The following is a 23,867-nucleotide window of genomic DNA, read 5'->3' as shown; positions in this document are numbered from 1 at the left end:
TTCCCAAAGCACTGAACTAGTGGGCATGTGTGACAACTGGTTAATGGAATGTTTAAGACTAACTTAAAACATTGTTACAACCAGCGGCGATATTACAAGTAATATCTGGCTGTCAATCATCATCCATATGAAAGGAATCTCCTCAAATTTCCCAGGCTGATAGTGGACCTAATAGATCCAACTCATAATTCAAAGAATAGTACTACACAATGAACAGGCTATATTAAAGCTGCGGTCTGTAACTTTTTTTTGGGTTAAAATGATCCAAAATAAATGTTTTGAGCAAGTACATAACCAGAAAGTGTTCAAAACTATCTCCTTACCTTACCTTACAACGGTAAGCTTGTAATAATGTGTAAACAATAATAATAATTTGCATGGTTTGATGTGATAATAGCTAAGCGATTGTTAGACCACCATTGGTAGCGTGATTTATTGCAATGCCTTTTTTTCCTCAGATGGTCTGAACAAAAGTGGCAGACACTTGTTCAGATGACATTTTCCTGTGAAAATTATTATTTTGGTAATACTTCCAAGACGTAGAATCTGTGATTCCGAAATAGGTACAGTATCCACACCAGTGCGGTGACTGGCAGTAAGCCGCACACACTCCTCAAAACATTAGAACAATCCGTAAAGATGATAATTCCACGAATAACTGCAATAGCAGGTTTCAAACAGAGATGGGGACAAAGAGGCAAACTTATGGACGGCAGCTTTAAAACAAAATAAAAAAGTGACTCATTTTTAGTGTCAATACTGTACATAAATGTATTTTTTATTCATCAAAGATTTACAATATATTACATAAAAAGTAGTAAAAGAGAGGCACAATTCAATATCCAGGATATGTGAACATATGAGGCATTTTATGATTTCAAAATACTGTTCGTTTAACAAATTGTTTTGGTATGTGTAGGGCTAGGCGATATGACCAAACAATCATATCTCTGTACTTTTTGGCTGAATGACAATATACGGAATATATATATATATATATATATATATATATATATATATATATATATATATATATATATATATATATATATATATATATATATATATATATATATATATATATATATATATATATATATATATATATATATATATATATATATATATATATATATATATATATATATATATATATATCTGTATTTCCGTCTGTTTGGTGTAAGACAGCACTTGTTCACAGAATTCTGTGAAGTTTTGCGGAGACTAGCTCGCATCAGGCTCGTCCACTCCTGACAGCAAAATGCATGACCTTCTAACATTCTTACAGATGGAGAATATGCCTGTGAAATGAAAGTTATGCACTGAGGAAAGCACCACATCATTAAACAGCAAAAGTATCTGTCAGAGCACCTGATGAGATAAATCACTTAAAGCATGCGTGTAAACTATAACGAGTTATTATGAGCCTCATGTTTAGGCCAAATTTGGTTATGCACTTTCGGTAACACTTTAGTTTAGGGTCCAATTCTCACTAATAACTAGATGCTTATTAGCATGCATATTACTGTGATATTGGCTGTTTATTAGTACTTATGAAGCACATATTAATGCCTTATTCTGCATGACCTTATTCTACATTCCTAATTCAACCCAATACCTAAATGTAACAATTACCTTACTAACTTATTATAAGTAATTAGGAATTTATTGAGGCAAAAGTCGTAGTTAATAATTAGTTTATAATGAGAATTGGACCCTAAACTAAAGTGTGACTGCACTTTCCACATATCAGCTCACTCTGTGTCCATTTTTTAGATGCGCCTGTAATATCACACTACTGTATAAACATTATTGCCTCATCCTATAGTTTATAAAAATATATTGATATATCGTACAAACATGATATACCGCCCAGCCCTATGTACGTGCAGCATATTCTTCCCTTTTTTGGCTCTCTCAATAGTGTGGGTTTTTCATGTCGAAAAGCAGTATTTACAACATACTTTTTTCTTTGGCTAACGAGCACAATACATTTCTCGGTATAAGCAACACCAAACATACATTACAAACACACGCTTTTATTCGAACACACTCGTGCACACAAATCTCTCACACAACACATTCTTCCATAAATCCAGAAAATCCTGAAGTGATCGGTAAAAAGTCTTACAATCTCCTATGAATCTTTAGTGTCAAGGCAAAACCTTTTCCTGATTACATTTGGCTCTTGGTCAGCTGTCAGAGGAGAAAACCAGCGTCTGTCCAGCTCCTCTTGCGCGGTAGCCTGACCTTCCTCAGTGTGAGCTATGTATAATCTGATAAAGTGCATGAAATCTTTGGTTATGAAACAAAGCTTAATGAAAAGGCCATATTCTTCCCCTCCATCTCACTGGAAGGATCCAAACATTCAGTTTTTGCAGAGAGAGTGACCTTTCTCCCTCTCTCATTTGTCATCGCTCACGCTCACAGAGCAATCTTCAGCAATCTTCTCTTCGGAGCTGCTGCAGGTGGACAACTTGTCTAGGTCGTCATCCATGTCGTTGAAGCGCTCGGCCACACACTGTGCCGTGAGCCGGGCCTCGGGATCGTGGTCCCAGCACTCGTTGATGGTGGCACAGACTGTAGCCACACCCTGGAGACAAAGCACACGTTTTTTGTGCATGTATTTGCCTAAAATACAGTTTTATTCTGGTCATAGTTTTTGTCTTTTGATGAAAATGCCCTTTTATTCAATCTAGTTTTACCAAACTAATCAACTATAGCTATAGTAGTTGAGCTAATCAATAATTTTTGGTTGAACTTGGGAACTAAACTTTACATCCCTAGTGTTTTTGCTCTTTAAATCTCTCTTTTTGTCAGTATACACTACCGTTCAAAAGTTTGAGGTAGTTTTTATCAGTCAAACTAATAAAAAGAAAATTTGGGATTATTCTTTGGGATTATTCACACAGGACACGTTTTTTTTGGTTAGAAACATGAGATGCAGGTCAGTGAAGCGGGGGAAGAAAACGCATGGTTACTTTTTTAAAGTTTTATTTTAACTTGCGTGCTGCGTTTTTAGTATGCCGCGTTATCCACGAGATGTGGCAAAAGATGCCAACATGTCCACCTAGTTTACATTGAAAAACAATGGAAAAGTAGAGCGGTGGAATGGAAAACTGTTCTGTGTGAATTGCCCCTTACTCAGTATCCATGTAAAAATATCTAAACATACTTAAAACAAGACAAGTTTCTTATACTCACTAATTTGTTTGATCACAAATACAGTACAAACAGTAACATTGTGAAATATTATTACAATAAATGTTTTCTACTTTAATACATTTTAAAATGTAAAATTTACTATTTTTGGCAACATTACTCTAGTCTTCACTAGCCGCGTTTCCATTACTCTTCAAATTACGCAAATTGAAATTGCCAATTGAAAATACGCCCAATGGAAACGCGTCAATTTCGCAACAACTCCCATATATCGCAAGATAGTTTTTACCCTCGCATGAGGTGGTTTTTCAGGCAATTCGAAAAAGGAAATTTTTGCACAACTGCAATGGAAACAGCATTTACAGGTCACCTGGCGTATGTAAAAGTCGACCATTAGATGACGCGGTATGTTTGGACAGAAGATGAGACAGAGTTCTTTATTAAACTCATAAAAGACAATAGAATTACAGGAATACTGGATTCTAAACAACAAAGAAATGCCACAAATTATCATGAAGACCTTGAAGCCTTGAACCTTGTGGCCGCTCCCAAGTATAATGGCTTCCTTACCTACCAACATACGTGGCATCATTTTTGGAATGACTTATCGCGAGAGGAAAAAAATAAGTTCTAGTCGCATAACATCGGTTAATGGAAACGCCGTCATTTCGCAATAGTTTTTTATCGACATTTAGAAAATATCCCAAAAGTTTTGTGAAAATCTGTAATGGAAATGCGGCTACTGTCACATGATTCCTCATAAATAATTCTAATATTCTGATTTGCTGCTCATTAACATCAATTCAATCAATTCAATGCATCCAAGCTGAATTAAAAAAAGTTGTATGTTCTTTTTTTAAAGAATCTTACTTGCCCCAAACTTTTGAACGGAACAGAAAACAGAAAAAAAAATCACTGTTTGGATTTACAGTAAATAGGCAAATATTTGTCTATTATTGGATCATTATTGCAGTGATTATTATGTTTCTAGAATGTTATATGTTTGTTATAACAGTTCTTCTAACCTTAATTGATGGAGTGTGTAGCTTTTCATTTCTTAAACAACCATGTAGGAATGGATGACAATGTCAAAATTGTCAGACCAAAAATTGAAGCACCTCTTGATGGAAATAAATGTTGTGATGTTATTTCCATTTAGAGGTGCATCAATTTTTGGTCCGGGTCTTGTATTGACAATGCAAAGGTCACCCTGTAAAGTCTCCTCCAGCACATCCCAAAGACTTTCAATGATTTTAAGGTCTGGACTCAGAGGTGCCAATTCATGTGTGAAAATGATTCTTCATGCTCCCTCCCAACTATTGTTTCACAGTTTGAGCCTTATGAATTTTGACATTGTCATCCTGGAATATGGCCATGATGTGTCTTCCTACATGGTTGTTTAAGAAATGAAAAGCTACACACTCCATTAATTAGGGATAGAAGAACTGTTATAACAAACATATAACATGCTAAAAACATAATAATCACAGCAATAATGATCCAATCATAGACTCTTAAGCATTTGACTATTTAAATCCAAACAGCGACTTTTTTTTTGGCAGGGCAGTGCATAACTGAAGCTATTTTTCATAGGAGAATTGTACGCTTTCCAAAAGCTCCCAAAGACAGTTGACAAAATTCTCTCAACTAATTTGCTGTCTTTTACCATGTTCTGAGGTCAAAATACAACCCTGTGCTCTTTTACCTGGTGTTTCATCCAGCTGTTGGGGATCTCTGGCCTGCCCCGGTCTCGTAGCACATTGTCTTTCATGCTCTCCACACAAGGGTGCTCTCGGACTTTAGAGCCGAACGGAGGTTCGTAGTCTTTAACCTCTGTGAAGACACACAAGACAATCAGATTATCAGACATATAATCCATCCCTTTATGACAGCGTGAAGTATCATTCTTGGAGAGCATTTCAGAAGAAGTCTGGTCGTGAGAAGTACTGAGGTTGGAAATTCCGGTTGAAATCAAGCCCCGACGGAGGGGGGGAAAGCATGTTTCATATGCTCTGGTTATTCTATCCAGTGCTAAAAAACCTAAACTGTCATTACGGCAACTGGAGAGAAATGAAACAAAATCAGTCGCCCCATCAGAATGCCAACAATAAACAATGCTGAGTTTGTGGGTTATTTGTTTTGTTCACGAAAACAAATTGGTGAAATTCGAGGCGAATCACTGGACTGTGCCAGCGAGATCCAAAAACAGACTTTCCAGACCTTGTGAAACTTGCAGCTGCAGAGGCCCAATCATATATCTGTCTTCAGCCTCCATAGCCAAGTACTTGACCAGAGCCAGCTATAGATAACACACACAAACATGGGGTGCGAAACAGGAAAAAAAATCTGCAAGAAACACCAAAACCTCCCATAAAACAGCGGTTATTGCACTCTTCTTGGCCAATATAAAATCCATTACAGCAAATGATGGTTGATGAGTACATTTACTTTGGAGCGGCTTGCTCTTGATTGGAGAGCGTGCTTTGTGGTTCTTGCCCAGCATTCTGGACCCACAGGAAGGGGTTAGGCCAGCATGCAGCCTGGGACAGGAAGTGGAGGACTGTGATTGGGACCCTGCGGAGAAGCTGACTCCACAAGCGAACGCATCCTGTTTTTGACAAGTGGACTTCCCCTGTTTCAGCGCTTAAACAAAATACTCCCACCCCTGCGGTGCTATTTCTGCTGTCCTCGATGCCCTGCGTGTGGCTCTGACCTGATGGTGGTAAAACGGACAAAATTGGAATTTAGCATGCATGCAGTCCGTAGATGAGGACACACGGCTGTCTGCAACATTAAGATCACCTGGCGTCTTTCTTTTTTGGTTTCGGTCTCTTTTTCTATACATTTTGCTTTGCTCAAGAGGCCAGGCTCCACAAAGGCACTCGCTATGTGAGGAATGCCGTGGTTTTGGGAACAGATGTCCTGTCGGCTGAGGCCTCCCTCCCCGGGCCCAGCTAGTGCTATCCAGGGTAACGCTTTTTTACTACAGTTTCCCCTTTAGATTAACCGTCTGCTACCTCCACAGACCTGCTTATCCAAGTCTCTGTCTGGGAAATTGTGCAAGAAGAAAAAAATAAAATAGTTTAAGGGTGTTTCTTCATTCTTGAGCGCTTTTATGTCCCAGGGGCTAAAAACAGCTTTTTTCTTTTTCTTATATGGTATTTATTTTAAGGCCACACAGTAAAGCTCTCTTGGAAACTTTTCATCATTTACTTTAGCTACATCTTTTTGTCCCAGACAAATATGAGACGTGATGTTGAGAAAAAAAACAAAAAAACATGGTCAATTACACACAGTAAATATAATTTCCAAACAAACAGTAATTTGACAAATGAAAAAGTTTGAAAATATGATTCGATTGTTTTTAGAAAAAATAAAATGCTAACTGTGAAATTACCATAGTTGTTTTATTCCATGGAATAAATGGAAATGACACTATATATGCCAGATTTTACACACTTAAACGAGAGATTATATTCAGTAAATAAAACAGTCAGTTAGACAGTCAATCGGGGCAGACGGAGGTAAGATTTCCTGCTTAAACACTTTGACCTATTTAAAAGTTGCTTGGAGAGCAATGCAGCAGCAATGTTGCCGGAGGATTTTTTCAGGCTTCAGACAGACATTTTGGGGTGGATCGTGAGCAAACAACACCCTTGACTCTTCTGTGTGACTGTGAAGAAGCTTGAGTCAGTCAGAGGCGTGGCGGCAGTGAATCTGAGACCTATACTGATGGATGGCCACCCTGCATGGGGTTCTGCCACCTGCTAGCCAGCTGCTGTCCTCCATTTACTTGTTTTCCTCTGTTTCTCTGAGGAAAGGGAGGGAGTTCTCCTTGACTGGCAGTGTCTCAAGTTTGCTCTACTACTCTAGACCAGGCCGCACCCCGTGCTAATTCAGGACTTACTAGCATACACACTGAGCCGCAGCAGCAGAACAACGCGGCCACAGCTTTCCATTTCACCAACACCCACACATTGACTTTCTGCACCCGAAAACTGTTCTTTCCCCCCTTTTTGCAGGAGATCACAGGTTTTTAACATTGCATTCAGTGGAAGCAGGAGCGGAGAAGAAAAAAAATAACAGCAAGGGCTTCGAGAGACAGACCCTGGGATGTCTGTCTCTACCCCCCTCAACACAGGCTGGAATGAGACAGTCTGTCTGTCTGAAAACACCTCCAGCTCTTCAGATAAGCTCCAAGCAGCATGACAGGAGGACTCCAGCAACCCCTGTCAACCACAGAGAGGGCATGCTGGGGCATGTGGGTAACACAACTCAACAGGCACAGGGACAGTGTGAGAAACAATATACACAAGCTAATACACTTACACATGCACACTTCACTCATATTCCCAGAGCTGATGAATTTCTTTCGTTTGCTGAATACAACAGAAGATATTTTGAAGAATGTTGGTAGCCAAACAGTTGATGGGCCCTTACTATGGAAGTCAATGGGGCCCATCAACTGTTTGGTTACTGACATTCTTCAAAATATAATCTTTTGAGTTCAGCAGAAGAAATAAATTCATACAGGTTTGGAATAACTTGGGGGTGAGTAAATGATGACACAATTGTCATTTTTGTGTGAACTATCCATTTAAAATAGCAAACGTTATCAGAATTTTGAAGTGCACCTTCAACAACTCAACAGCCAAATTTATTTAAAAATTACACAAAATGACTCTTGATATTTTTGTCTTGTTTTCCAGTAAAATATCTAAACATGCTCAAAAACAAGATGCTTACAAGATATTTACATGGGAAGCAAAGTTTATTCATTTTATTAATTACTGTAAAAAGTTTGAGTTTCTGTAAGAGTTTTTAATGTTTTTGAATGTCTTTTGAAAGCTCAGCAAGCATTTATTTGATCAGAAATACAGTAACATTGTGAAATATATTTTTTTAATATTTCTGTTTTTATTCCTGTGGGGGCAAAGCTGAATCTTCAGCATCATTACTCCAGTCTTCAGTATCACATGATCTTTCAAAAATTATTCTAATATTATGCCAATTTGATGCTCAAGAAACATATATTATTATCAGTATTGAAAACAGTTGTGCTGCTTAATATTTTTGGCACTATATTTCTTTATTTTTATTATTATTATTTGTATTATTAATTTATAAATAGAAAGTTCAAAAGCTCAGAATTTATTAGAAATATAAATATTTTGTTTCCGGTCACTTTTAATTAATTTAATGCATCCTTGCAGAATAACATTTTTAATTTCTTTAAAAAATATATTAGTGTCCCAAAATGTTGAACAGAAGTATATTTATGTAATTTGTGCTTAGAAATACTGCAAATGAGATTTTTTCCATTGCTTTTTTTTTTAATTACTTTTTTTGAAATGCAGAACCTTTTTAATTTTAATGAATAAATATACAAATTGTTTCCTATTTCATAAAAGCTACTGTTCTATTCCATCAACCCTATTCAGATGGGATTAAAATAACAGAAAATCTCCAATAAATATTACCCCAAATTAAAGAATCCTATCTGATTATTGCCATATAAGAAAACGTAAAACTATCTGAAGGCAATCAAAGCCCCTTTTTCCCTTAATATGAGATAACCGTAGTTGGAATGAAAATCAAGAAAACTTAATCGACCCTGAGCATTTCAAATACAAAATTGGATTGCATTGATGAATTTACTTAAATTTACTTCAGCGGGCCGTAATTTCACAGGCAGCCACCAAAAAAAATTAAATGCAGGAAATCCCTAATCTCAACAACAAAATCCCTCTTTCTTCCTCATTTTCCACATGCATTCATATTCACAGTGCAGCAAAAAAGTATTTAGTCAGCCACCAATTGTGCAAGTTCTCCCACTTAAAAAGATGAGAGAGGCCTGTAATTTTATCATAGGTACATTTGAACTATGAGAGACAGAACGAGAAAAAAAATCCTGTCTGATGTTTAAAGAATTGAAAGATTTAAAGATTTCTGGCTCTCACAGACCTATAACTTCTTCTTTAAGAGGCTCCTCTGTTTTAATGGCACCTGTTTGAACTCGTTATTTAAATTTACATTTATGCATTTGGCAGACGCTTTTATCCAAAGCGACTTACATTGCATTCAAGGTACACATTTTACATTTTTTGTCAATTCTTGCTTTCCCTTGGAATCGAACCCATGACCTTGGCGTTGCTAGACCCATGCTCTACTGTTTGAACAACAGGAAAGCCCTGTATCAGTATAAAAGACACCTGTCCACAACCTCAAACAGTCAGACTCCATCCTCCACTATGGCCAAGACCAAAGAGCTGTCAAAGGACACCAGAAACAAAATTGTAGACCTGCACCAGGCTGGGAAGACTGAATCTGCAATAGGTAAGCAGCTTGGTGTGAAGAAATCAACTGTGGGAGCAATTATTAGAAAATGGAAGACATACAAGACCACTGATAATCTCCCTCGATCTGGGGCTCCACGCAAGATCTCACCCCGTTGGGTCAAAATGATCACAAGAACGGTGAGCAAAAATCCCAGCCCCAAAACATCACTGCTCTAGAGGAGATCTGCATGGAGGAATGGGCCAAACTACCAGCAACAGTGTGTAAAAACCTTGTGGAGAGTTACAGAAAACGTTTGACCTCTGTCATTGCCAACAAAGGGTATAACAAAGTATTGAGATTAACTTTTGTTATTGACAAAATGCTTATTTTCCACCATCATTTGCATATAAATTCTTTAAAAATCAGACAATGTGATTTTCTGGATTTTTTTTTTCTCATTCTGTCTCTCATAGTTGAAGTGTAATCTCGTGCTATTCTGTTCTGCTGGAACCGTAACACTATGATGAAAATCACAGGCCTCTCTCAGGTGGGAGAACTTGCACAATTGGTGGCTGACTAAATACTTTTTTGCCCCACTGTATATTTACCTCCAATTTTTGCTGTTGTATTTCAAAGATGAGAGCATAAATAGTCAATGACAGATATATATATTGTTGTTTAGGCCTATATCTGGGTGTGCCAAGAATCTTCCCACCTGACCAAAAAAGGGAAAGTTCTTAGGAAGCACTTGACATTTCACACATTCCTTACATTCCCCAAATAGAGTGAGTACACCGAACCATCTCTGCTCTTCTTAAAGAACGACTCCTCCAATAACAGGAAGCTGCAAATCGGTCAAAACACAGTGCGGGCTGCAGTGGGCTTTCCATGCAGTGTACAAAAACAATAGCCCAATGATGGTAGAAAAAAACCCACAATGCCACTGACAGAATCAGACAAAAAAAGCAAGCCTATTTTCACCCCTGTTCTCCTTGAGGGACAATTACAGGCAGAATAGAAACAGAATAGCATTGTCTCAAGTTCACTATCCATATTGATTTGGGAAATGCCAAAATAACAGCTATGTTTCCAAGTGAGATCTTGAAGATGGTTGTGTACTCACCTCCGATGGCATTACACCTGGACGTGATCTCCCACAGTACCAGGGCCATGGAGTAGACATCGGTTTGCTTGAACGACTCGATGTTCTCAAGGTTGATCCTTGATTCCAGCACTTCTGGAGCCATGTATCTGGCTGTACCCACCTGAGAAGCAGATACATAGAATACTTATGTAAATAATTTGATATTGTATATATCTATCAATATCATGACAACACTGCATTTTTAACAACAATAATAATAAAACTTCCATATTGTCATGATTCAGATAATAAATTAATCTAAGCGTTCATTGCTTTTGTTTGGAAAACTGTTTTGAGGGCACCAAACTCCAATAAATATTACCCCAAATTAAAGAATCCTTTAATTTGGGGTAATATTGCATCTTTTTTATTTCTTCATCTTTAAAACATGCACAACTCGACTTCACTTTAGGAGTACAAAAGGTCACACCGATGAACCAACAAAACTAAAACGTGATAAATTAAACGCAACATCAGCACTGAAGTTTAAACTCCCTTTGAATGCGTCTAGGGTCACTGTCTGGGACCAGCAGAACGCTGACATACATCAACGCACTCTGGGTATGGAGAGACGTCGCTCAGAGTCGGGTGATTGTTAGCTAGTTCATTACTGATTCACTCAGCACCTTTTGTCTTTTCATTTTTAGCCTGTGAATCATAAATCTGAGCAGACAGTTTGAACAAAGGGCACACATACATACATACACATCTGCACATGGTGAAATGCCTGAGGGGACTTTCCCTGCAAGTTATGACACGATGTCTCTGCCACAGTAAATCTGCACAATTTTGGGTATGTTATACGCCAGCGCTTTACCTGGCACTAACAAAGCTATAAAGGCATTTGAATCTAAGTAGTCTTGTGCTGCATTGAGGTTGAAAAAAGGTGATGGACTGTGATGGATGTATCGAAATAAAACAGGTAACATTTTCAAGCAAAAATATATATGAAAATGAGGAAAAGCGACTTCATAAAAGTTTTTTTTTTGAAGGATTACAATCCCATAAAACAATGCAACTGAGGTAAATAAATAAAAAACAATGGTACAATATAAAACCATTGATTTATAGTCATTTGTTGTCAGAATACTAACAATATATTAAACATTTATTGCAAAAAATAAATAAGATATAAATATAAATAAATAATTTGCCTGACTTTATTACACAATTCATGCGAGATGTCTACTGATCACATTCATTGCTGATCTCTCTCTTTCGTTTGTTCACAGATTGGTGGATATTAAAGGGAAAGTTTACCCAAAAAATTTTTTACATTCTGTCATCATTTAGTCGCCCTCAAGTTGTTCCAAACCAGTGTGAATTTCTTTCTTCTGCCGAACACAAAAGAAGATGTTTTGAACAATGTCGTTAACCAAATGGTTTATGAGCCCCATTGACTTCCATATTATGGAGAAAAAAATACTATGGTAGTCAATCCCCATCAACTGTTTGCTTACCGACATTCAATATATACATATATATTGCGATATGAAAACAATTTCACCAGATGACTTGAATATCTCTATTTGGAAAGAATTAATCATTCTAGAATGACTGGTGGGATTTTGTAGGGGAGTGAATCTGCATAGAAAATAAACAAATTACAAGTATATAGTTATATTAAATACAATAAAACAAACAGTGCTTTGCTTTTCAGGTAAGTCTATCAAAAATGTAATTATGTAAAATAACACTGCAAAGTCTGCACTGTATAACTTAAATATAATGAATCGTTGTTAAGGCTCCAAAAGTGATTGTCTTTTTCTTTTGTTGTTTGATTAACATTAAATGACAAACAGCAGCAGGTTTATAGATTGCTGTCACTTTAAGACCTAATGCATGGATCTTTATGCATCTGTTTACTTTCACTTAAGACATAAGCGACTGTATTTACGAGGATACTCTGCGAGATGGACATTGACATAATTTTGCGTGAATGTCTCTGTTCAAGCACAAAAAGACGAGAAAGAGGATGGAATTCAGTGTTCACATGCTGTCTGTGGTGCTCTGTGCAATGAGTTCTTTTTAAACTTGTATGAATGTTTAAACTGACAAGACTGAAACATGTGCAAATGATAAACTTTCACTCTATGATGGTTCAACTTTGATCAGCGAATCACCTGCGCTCTGAACCGCAGTGGCTGGTCCGAACGGATCACTGTGATCAATACGATCCCATAGTTACTTGACATTGCATACCCAGAGATGTGACTATCGCGATGTTGATGCTGAAACGATATATATTGCAGCCCTATTCAAAATATCTTCTTTTGTGTTTAGCAGACAAAAGAAATTCATACATGTTTGGAACTACTTGAGGGCGATGATAGAATTTTCATTTTTGGGTGAATTATCCCTTTAAGTTGAAATTATGTTGACTGATAGCTTCAACAGAAGCATATATCATCAATGTCATCAATACAGACAGAATGCACCATATGAAATATTGTTGCAGAATCTACCTGTCCACTGTTGGCCAGGTCATCCACTGACAGCGAGTTGTCAAGACGGAGGCCAAGCCCAAAGTCACAGAGGCAACAAGTGAGGTCATTCTTCACCAGGATGTTAGAGCTCTTCAGATCTCGGTGGACGATGGGCACTTTGGGCCTCCCGCAGGGGGAGTGGTCACTATGCAAATGAGCCACACCCCGGGCTAGCGATCCCCCAAGCTGTCGTAGATCCTCCCAGGTGATGAGGTGGCGCGTGAGGTACTCCTGCAGGTTCCCGCGTGGGTGATAGGCGGTGATCAGCCAGTACTGTTTCTCCACCTTCCTCTCCTCAGCAGTCAGGAAGTGTAGAATGTTCTCGTGCTTCAGATCGATGTCCGAGAAGATGTCCTTTTCGTTCTTCCAGGATGCGTACTCTTCGTAGAGGAAGATCTTAACCGCCACCGTCTCAAACTGTTCCGAGGGGCTTTGTCTCAGTTTGGCTTTGTACACCTCAGCGAAGCGGCCCTTGCCTACCTGAAGGTCCAGCTCAATGGGCAGAGGTTCCGTGTTGTGGTTGAGGTTGTTGGCGTGCGTGGAGCTGCTATCCGAGCGGTCATCATCCATCATGATGGCGCAGGCGTCACTACAGTCCAGCGGGCCTTTGGGGCCCTTGCGTTTGGACGGCTTCTTGGTCTCCCACTCGTCGAGTTTGCGGCGACGGTACATACGATACCAGTAGAAGGAGGCGATGACCAGCACAGCCAGAACAAGGAGGGGCAACAAACTGACCAGGATCACCAACACCACCTGGTTATTTGTGGGGTCTGGACCAATAGCTGGAGAGAAAGCAGATGATGAGACATAAAAACACAATGTTAGACAAACAATATTCCCCATAAATTGTCCCAATTATATAGTTACTTGAACAAACAATGTCATATTTGGCTTTCCAAATATTTTTTTCAGAGAAATTAATTAATTAAATATTATAAGATTAATTAAAAGATGAATTAAATTATTTAAAAATGCACATCAATAAATTATTAAAATTAGAAGTTCAAAAAAGATCTCAATGCATCATTGATTCAAAACCATGAAATCTGTTGATTTTTAACACCATTGTGTCCTTGAGCGAAGTCAACTGTCAGAGAAATGTCCAGAATTTAGAGCCATTTCAAATTTCAGCTATACCTAGTTTGACCGAACTCCTAATCATTAACTCAGTTTGTAAGCAGTGTTCCCTGCCACAACAGGAAGCACAAGTGAAGCGCACACACACAGTGGGAGTCTGTTCAGTGACTGCATCCTTCAAGGGAAAGTTTACCCAGCTAGTGCTACGATGTATGTCTGCCAACCTGAGGATTGGCTTAGAAGCCCTAGCACTGCAGGTTCAATCCAGAGACAAAGTGAGACCTGCCAACTACGTGGGCAGAGCGTGGAGTCAGTGTTTCGTCTGTCTGCATTCTTCCATCAAACACACAGACACGCCTTATCATTGAGACACAGACATAAAAAGAACAGAAATGGATACACGACACTGGGAGAGGGAAAACATCAATAAATGCCAAAGCGTTTGGCAGACGGAACAGTCAGCAAACACATGCATAAAGCATAGACGTGTGGTGCAGAGGGAACACTCAACCCTTCACATACAGCGGCAGAAACCTCTTCTCCAGCCAAACAACCAATATAAACATGCATGAAATCGCAGCGCCTTTTTCCAGCCACATAAAACAGGATGCCAGCCACACTGCTGCGGTCCATGACATTATCAGCTAATAAGAGGCACTTTTCTGCAGGCTCTACCGTTAAACGCATCACCGTACATCTGTGCCAAGGTCTTAACAAGAATCAAGTGGATTTCGCTTTCCAAAGCCTCTGACTCACAAGTTAATCTATTAAAATTGAATTGCTTCTCATTGGAGGGTGGGCGGGTGGCACACCAATAGACATGTTTCTTATTAGTGCATTAATAAGCCCCACTATTACTATTACCATTGCTCATACTTACTGGAAAAGGATTAATTAAAGGCACAATATGTACGATTTTTGGATTAAAATATCCCAAAAACACTATTTTGTTGACTTGTGTACTTAAATTATCCCTAATGGTTCCATTAACATTACCTTTGCCTTTCTGTAGCTTAAACAGCAGAGCATGGTGCAAGCAACGGCAAGGTCATAGGTTCAATTCCTAGGGAATGCATGAATTGAAAAAAAATGTATAGCTTGAATGTCGCTTTGGATAAAAGCTTTTGCCAAATCTATCAAATAAATGTTGTTTATTTTTGCCATCATCTAACGCTCATTTAAAGGTGCAGTGTGTAGTATTTATGAGGAACTATTTAGGGTTGGGCGATGTCTCCTAAATTGGCAGTTGACGATGTTTACAGTAAAACATTGTGATGGACGATGATATCGTCTTTTTTTTATTAATACAAATATATAATTTACTATAGCTGTATTTTATTATCTCTTTACATAAATACTATTTTCTACTTAAAAACTATATAATTTCGTTATTTAACTAACCCAAATAATGACTCATCCGCGCTTGCACGTGAGGGAAAAAAGTAGCTTCCTTCCACTTAAGAAGAGTTGTGCTCTTTTTATTTTAATATATCTCTTTACATAAATAGCCTACTATTTTCTACTTCAAAACTATAATTTCGTTACTAACCCAGTGTTTTGTATGTGAATGCTGTTTTATGTGAATAATACCGAGTGAAGAACAAAGCTTTGTTTACAAAGGAAATAAATTTGCAGCCATGAATGGATTCATGCCGAATGAGAGCGGTAGGCTGAGCCCAATTTAAGATTTGTCAGCTTTTTTATGCTGTTTTGCGATTTCCGTGAATTTTAACAATAGGCCTAACGTTAGTCCATTTTATCCCACATGGACATCTCGTTTCTTTTCTCAAATCTTCACTCGCGTCGCACCCATTTTCGCAGGGAATTATAAACGTTTCTTCCTTTCGTTTTTTTTATAATTAAGTCTATTAGGCAACCCATTCAAGTCCTTTACTGTGGGAAAGTAGAAAAACACTGTAGGACGAATAGGCTACCTTTTTATTTAATTTTATTTAACACAGTTTGTGCTTGTTATTAGACTTGGTAAGGCGCGTCAAGTTTATTTGAATAGCGCATTTCACACACAGGCCATTTTACTTTCGTTTTCTCTGGCAATGAATAATCAAACATAGGTTAAATGTCTTGACCCTGTGGAAGATAACATTTGCTCTTCAGAACCTTTACAACAAGTGTTGCTTTGCAACACACATGAAGATGAAGATATTTGAGAAGGTGTCCAGCTCGTGTTTCATCTCGCGCAGAGCGGTATATGATGTATCCTTGAGGGGAAATTACTTTTTTTTTTTTTTACTAATATTACATTTTCTTATATTCTTTAGGTTACCATTATTTACTGATAATTGTTTAAATGTTTTACAGGCTGTGGTGTGTTGTTTCACTGACGGAAGTGCTGAAATAAACACACATGCTTATGAAATGGATGTTTGAGCCTCGTTTATTATTTCAAAATGTAGGCTATATCTGGCATAGACTACAGTATTTAAAATAGAATATATGCATTAGTTATATTCTCAATTTAATTTACAGAGCAATCCCTGCTAAGTTTTTAGTTTAACTATAGAAGAGGATTTAGTGTGCGTTGCACTCACAACAAGACTCGCAATGGGGGGCGTGGCATCACGATGGTGGCGCTCCATCGTGATGTCAGTCAACCATCACGAGAACTATTGACAGAATACAATATAATATACATAACTATGTAGTCAGTATCCCCTTAAAATGAAGTTAACATTTTGCGCCGCCATGTTTCTACAGTAGCCCTAAACGGACAAACTTCTCTACAGAGCGCTAGCAACTCTCTGCTGTCTCAGACGACGACATCTTTGTCCTGTGTCGGCCAACGTAGCTTCTCTATTTGCTTCGAAAGGGAGGGGTGAGCGGGGGCAATTTGCAACCTCACTGCTAGATGCTGCTAAAATTTACTAATTTAACAACATACATTTAAAAAAAAAAATTGCTGATATCACGTTCGAGTTCATGAGTTCGCCTACCAATGGTTTGAGAGGAACACAGCTTTCACTCTTAACCAAACTAACATAACCAATCAGAAGTAGAATGGGGCGGGTCTTGTAACTAGTGTTGCCAAATTGGGCGGGTTTTGAATTTGATTGTGCGGGTAAAAATGGGCTTGGGCGGGTGGACAAAATTTGAGCTAGTTTGAGGTAAGTTTGGCGGTTTTCAAAAAAAAAATTGTATAGTCTAATTTAGTTTGGTTATTGGTTAATAAACAAAACTCAAGTGTTCATGAACTCATCATGAGTCATGACACACACTGGCCCACGAAGAGTCAGCTGGAGGAGGTATTGACATCGCCGACGAGCACGCACTTTCAGCCAATCAGCGATCAGCAGTCAGACGTGCTCATTCATGACTGACAGGTTTTTAGCGCGATAAATTGTAGCTGTATATTAAAGTGATCGTTATGTCAAAGTGGCATAAATATACAGTAAGTTGTATCTACAATAAAGAGTGGGAGAGTGATCCAACGTGGATTACACCTGTGGTGGGAGATGTTGACTCGAAGACTCTTTATAAATATAACTAACTCTGAGAGCACAGTTGAATGGCTTGAATTGAAATATATAATCGAATATAGGGGACTATATGACTCCTGTCCATCATCGTGTGCACACTGACCAGTCAAGTCAAGTCAAGTCAACTTTATTTATATAGCGCTTTTAACAATGTAGATTGTTTCAAAGCAGCTTTACAGTGCTGAACAGGAAAATAATGCAGCATAATTTTATTCAGCTTTATAGCCATTCTGGAGAAAACGCTGATGTCATCAGTTCATTTAAATTATCATACAGTGACAGTGTGGGCTTTAGATCAATAATTAGATCAGTAATTTAGTTTATATGGTTAATTTAGTTTATTAATTAGATTTATTTCGATGTTTAGTTAAAAATTTTTGTGTCCCCAACTGAGCACGCCAAGCCAGAGGCAACAGGACATCTGCAAGTTTTAAAGGTTTCCCTGTTCTATGAAGTCCCTCCTTCAGAAACACGTAACGAGTTCTGATTGTGCCAGCGGTTCCTGTGTTGTGATTCGACAGCAGCATAGCGCACATTGCCCGGAAAGGTCACGCCTCTTACCATAACGGGGAGATGAACGCGCTCAAACTACAGCCCCTGAAGGCCAAACAAAGGTTATTTGACTCCGGGATGAAAATAACAGCGTCTGAACGACATGGCGACAAACGCAACCGAACCGAACGCAACACTTCCTCTTCTCCACGAAGGAGCATCAAGACCACGCCCCCTTTTTCACGTATTCTTGTGGGCGGAGGTTAGTCAACAAACTGTTCTATTGACGTCATTAAAGCAGGATGTACAGGGATGTAGTCGAAACAGGCCGTTCGCTGTAGGCTTTGAAAGGGAACTTCTGTTAAATAAAATATCTCGCTTGGCATTGAACTTTGAGCTTTATAATTTTACAGGTATTATATATGCTCTAACAGCAACATTACACACTAACTAAAGTTTGAAAAATGGGATCACGAAGAACAGGACCTTTAAACCATCTAGACTGCGCTCTACTCGTCCCCGACAGCTGCTGAAAGAGGTTTGAATTAATCAGTTTTGACTGTGCTAAGTGCGTTATGTTCTATGTACTTCACAACGTAACGTTTCTATAGTTCTGTCAAAGTGCAAGACAAAGGTAAGCATATCACTGTTGTTATTTTTTTGCTGGCGGATTATCGTACAGTATCAACGAATGACACATTTTGGCAGCGGTGTGTGCATTAACGTGTGAAAGGCCTGCTAATTATGTTGTTTTTCCGATCTCTTACATTGGTACTTTTTGCACTTTGGCTTATTCCTACTGTTGACATTGGAAAAAAAAAATTCTGAGGGTTAAGTCAATTAATTTCTTGATTGCTGTTTTGACCGTTTTCCATCAGACATTTTAGTCATATTTGCTAATTCTCTTTAATGTATTTGCCCTGTTTTGATCCATTTTCCTGGGATTTTTTTTTTGTCATCAACATTATGTTTTAAGGAGATAAAAATGGTACTCATCAACCTTGATTGGTATGGCAATAGACTTCTATCAAATTATTTTGGCAGTTCAAGTTTTGGCTGGTTTTTTTTTCTTGTTTTTTTTCTTTAGCTTTTGGGCTGAAAATCGTTGACCCCGTCTGACAACGCTGCCCGTAACCGAATTCTACTAAGTATAGTAAACTGTAAGCCTGATGTCGTCATACTCAGATTCTAGTCAGAATATGAGACTGATATGGCTCCATTGTTTCGTGTTTCAACCAAACCAGGAAAGACCTCAATTGGATAGACCTACAACCAATCAGAGCAACGGAGCGATGCATAGTTGTCAACAGAACTCAACTGCACGCACACTGGAAGAAGTAGAAGAAGAAGATGAGTGTAAACGAACTTTGCCGGTGTTGTAAAAATAATTTAAGGAGACACGGAGTACTTCCCAACACGATCATCATTTTAGAGAGAAATAGTAAAGGTGAATGCATATACGAACAATTTCTTCGTTTAGGATTAGAATGAATTCAACCCAAGCGTTCTTTGGTGACGGGAATGATTACGTAACTGTTTATCATCTGTCCATCATCGTATAAAGCCCGCCCTGACAATTTGATTGGTCAGAACAGCTCCTGTTTGGGGCATAGTTGCTCCACAACGAATCAAGTCCAGACCGAATTTCCCGAACTCAATTGTTGTGGACGGGGCTAAATTCGGCTGGCATTCAGGCTAGTCTAACTGTCTTTGTATATTTCCTATTTTATATTAATTTCCTAGTATATAATTAAACATTATTTCTTTTGAAGAAAACTATTTCAGAAATTTCAGGTTTTAGATTGTAGGTCATCTTTTACCCTGTCAAGGACAATGCAAAACTTGATATCAAAAGCATCCTAAATGTTACATGTGTTTGCACCATATTGTAGTGATTAACCTGTCTTGGTATTGCTAGCCCACCATAATCTGTAGTCTGAGCCTGCCAATGCAATAGTAGTTTCAAGGAAAATCATTTTCAAATACTGTTGTTTTTTTGTTTGTTTGCCAAATAACCGTATTTGTCCTTTGACTTTTCATGACTTTAAGATTCTATTAACTTTTCCTGTCAACAAAATCTCAGAACATGACATTTCACATATTCTTTAAGTTTACTGATGTGACAGGCCAATTCTCTCCACCCTCATACGAATAAGTTTCGGCATGCTTTCATTTGTTGTCTGAGCACATTGTTAGCTTGCTTTACTTTTGAAAATGTCAGAATTCAAAGTGAGGATTCCCATATGTTATTGCCTTTTCGATCCCTGTCCTGATGCGGAGTACTGAGATTTATAACATGCTCTACATGAGAAAGACAGACCTGTTACTGTTTGTTTGTTATGGCTACGGCTTTGTTTTATAGCATGGCTCATACCACAAACAAGTCTGACTTTTCTTTTTTTTTCTCTCTCTCTCTCTCTCTCTCTCTCTCTCTCTCTCTCTCTCTCTCTCTCTTTCTCTCTCTCTCTCTCTCTCTCTCTTACGAACCACGTCTAGGTCTCTCGTCGGCTTTCTCGGTGTGACTCAGACCTTTTAACTATCTGCTCTATAACCGGAGGCCAAGATTCCTCAGCATGTGAGCGTGGGCGTGTTTGCGAGCCAGCATATATACGTGCAGGTCAGGGTTGGGTTGAAAATAAAGTCTACACAGACAGACTGATCCTCCGTTTGCAATCTTCTTCCTTTCCTTTATGTTCTTCTTTCCATCAAAATAACCTATGATATAAAAAGATCAACTGAGTAGGAACATATTGTCAGGTTGGAAATATTCCAGTGAGACACAGACACATGCTGCTACTTATTTGTCCTGTCAGGCCAATGGCCTGGATTATCATCCTGGGAAAGAATAATGAGTACTTTCCACAAGATCTGAGAAAGAATATTTTGGCATCTATCATTTTGCGTATATATATATATATATATATATATATATATATATATATATATATATATATATATATATATATATATATATATATACACACACACACCGATACGGCCATTATGACCTAATTTTGTGTTGGTCCCCCTTTTGCTGCCAAAACAGCCCTGACCCGTCGAGGCATAGACCCCTGAAGGTGTGCTGAAGATGTTAGAAGCAAGATGTTAGCAGCAGATCCTTTAAGTCCTGCGGGGCCTCCATGGATCGGACTTGTTTGTTCAGCACATCCCACAGATGTTCGATTGGATTGAGATCTGGGGAATTTGGAGGCCAGGTCAACACCTCAAACTCGATGTTGTGCTCCTCAAACAATTTGCTTTGTGGCAGGGCGAACTGTTTCCATGAAAGGGTGTACATGGTCTGCAACAATGCTTAGGTAGGTGTGACGTTTCAAAGTAACATCCACATGGATGGCAGGACCCAAGGTTTCCCAGCAGAACATTGACCAAAGCATCACACTGCCTCCGACGGCTTGCCTTCTTCCCATAGTGCATCCTGGAGCCATGTGTTCCCCAGGTAAGCGGCGCACACGTCATTCATCAGACCAGGCCACCTTCTATTGAGGTGCTCCATGGTCCAGTTCTGATGCTCACGTGCCCACTGTTGGTACTTTCAGCGGGGGACAGGGGTCAACATGGGCACCCTGACTGGTCTATGGCTATGCAGCCCCATACACAACAAACTGCGATGCACTGTGTATTCTGACACCTTTCTATCAGAACCAGCATTAACTTCTTGAGCAATTTGGGCCACACGGGCCAGCCTTCGCTCCTCACGTGCATCAGTGAGCCTTGGCCGCCCATGACCCTGTCCCCGGTTCACCACTGTTCCTTCCTTGGACCACTTTTGATGGATACTGACCACTGCAGACCGGGAGCACCCCACAAGAGCTGCCGTTTTGGAGATGCTCTGACCCAGTCGTCTAGCCATCACAATGTGACCCATTTTTCCTGCTTCTAACACATCAACTTTGAGGACAAAATGTTTACTTGCTGCCTAATATATCCCACTCACTAACAGGTGCCGTTATGAAGAGATAATAAGTGTCGTTCACTTCACCACTTCATAATGTTACGCCTGATCGGTGTACACAAACACATTTGTATATAGGTTGTTGTTTAGATGGACACTGAATCTAAATAGAATGTTATAATAGTTGTATTGACAATAATTATGAATAATAATAATAATAATCAATAATAATTTATTTTTAATAATAGATGAAATTGTTAAATTAGACATTATTATTATTATTATTAGACAATTTGTTAAACACATAACATTACATTATTTGATATACGGTTAGCCACAATTTGTTATTCCAGTGTGAATACACATACGCCACATTAAAACATAGCCTGCCATTGCATTCCAAAAATGTAATAGTGTAACATGATTAGTTACTTTTTATGAGTAATGCAATATTGTTTCGTGTTATAGTAACATTACCTGACAGTTGCAGAAATAATACTGCACATGTCAACAGGAAATGCGAGGAAATTAAACTACAGCAATGACCTATAACAACCTAGTTGAGTGAGAATCTTGTTCAGTGTGTTACTGTGATGGTATAAACACTGTTAAAAAACGTGGAAAAACACACAAGAAGCTTCCAGGACCTCTAAATCAAGACGCCTCCAAGGTTCCATATTCACATCGTGTTTCTTCTGATTGAGCCAATCAAGTTTACAAGTCGAATAACAGAAGAACATGTGTGCAAACCACAATGAAAAGTGCAACGCTCCTGACAAGTTTTACGAGTTGCTTATTAGAAACAAATGTACATTTGCTGGAGCACTCAAGCATTAACGGCCATCACTGTGAAGAGTAGCAGCAAATATGTCTGCATCAAACAGTGACATCAATCTGTCTTCATATCTCATCATTCTCATTCCATTTCAGAGCCAAATTTAAAACATGATGTTACAAAATCACTTTCACTAAAGTGTTAACCGTTTCCGTGGTTTGTGCTTTCACTCACTATTTGCTTAATGGAATGTTTGCACAAACTCCATTTTGAGGAACAGCACTAATATTCTGCAGGTGAATTGCCGGTAGATAGATTTCAGGAGAAACTGCATTACAACATTTAAATGTTTTTCTTTTTTTGGGAGTAAACTAATGACAGTAATCCACAGTTAACCACAGTTTCTCCATTTCCCTCTTTCGCTCTATTCATTTGTCTGGAGTCTTGTCTAGAAGACATAATGTCTTCATGCTGACAGACTCATTCAAAATGTTCAAACATTCAGAATTCATGCCACATTCAAATATTCAAACTCCATAATGGCTCTGAATGTGAAACTGAAATCTTGCAATACAAACCCACTAGGATATACACTCACCTAAAGGATTATTAGGAACACCATACTAATACTGTGTTTGACCCCCTTTCGCCTTCAGTACTGCCTTAATTCTTGTGGCATTGATTCAACAAGGTGCTGAAAGCATTCTTTAGAAATGTTGGCCCATATTGATAGGATAGCATCCTGCAGTTGATGGAGGTTTGTGGGATGCACATCCAGGGCACGAAGCTCCCGTTCCACCACATCCCAAAGATGCTCTATTGGGTTGAGATCTGGTAACTGTGGGGTCCAACTGTGGTTAGTACAGTGAACTCTGTACTGTGTGCCAAGAAAACATCCCCCACACCATTACACCACCACCACCAGCCTGCACAGTGGTAACAAAGCATGATAGATCCATTTTCTTATTCTGTTTACGCCAAATTCTGACTCTACCATCTGAATGTCTCAACAGAAATCGAGACTCATCAGACCAGGCATCATTTT

At 38.6% G+C, this 23,867-nt stretch overlaps 1 protein-coding gene across 1 annotated transcript in view; it reads right to left on the bottom strand.

The window, feature by feature from the left end:
• Positions 1 to 1,910: 1,910 nt before the first annotated feature.
• tgfbr2b (transforming growth factor beta receptor 2b) overlaps positions 1,911 to 23,867 on the bottom strand; it is a 45,207-nt gene continuing 23,250 nt past the window's right edge. The window contains exons 4-7 of the mRNA XM_079837722.1: positions 13,051 to 13,853; positions 10,565 to 10,706; positions 4,868 to 4,995; positions 1,911 to 2,593 (exon numbers count right to left, since the gene is read on the bottom strand). Of these exons, the coding sequence (XP_079693848.1) occupies positions 2,405 to 2,593; positions 4,868 to 4,995; positions 10,565 to 10,706; positions 13,051 to 13,853 (1,262 nt within the window). The 3' untranslated portion in view covers positions 1,911 to 2,404. The remainder of the gene's footprint in view (positions 2,594 to 4,867; positions 4,996 to 10,564; positions 10,707 to 13,050; positions 13,854 to 23,867) is intronic.

Source organism: Gobio gobio (assembly GCF_949357685.1).
Source record: "Gobio gobio genome assembly, chromosome: 15".
Taxonomy (NCBI): Eukaryota; Metazoa; Chordata; class Actinopteri; order Cypriniformes; family Gobionidae; genus Gobio; species Gobio gobio.
The sequence above is the reverse complement of the archived record's forward strand: the minus strand, read 5'-3'. Positions and strand labels throughout refer to the sequence as shown.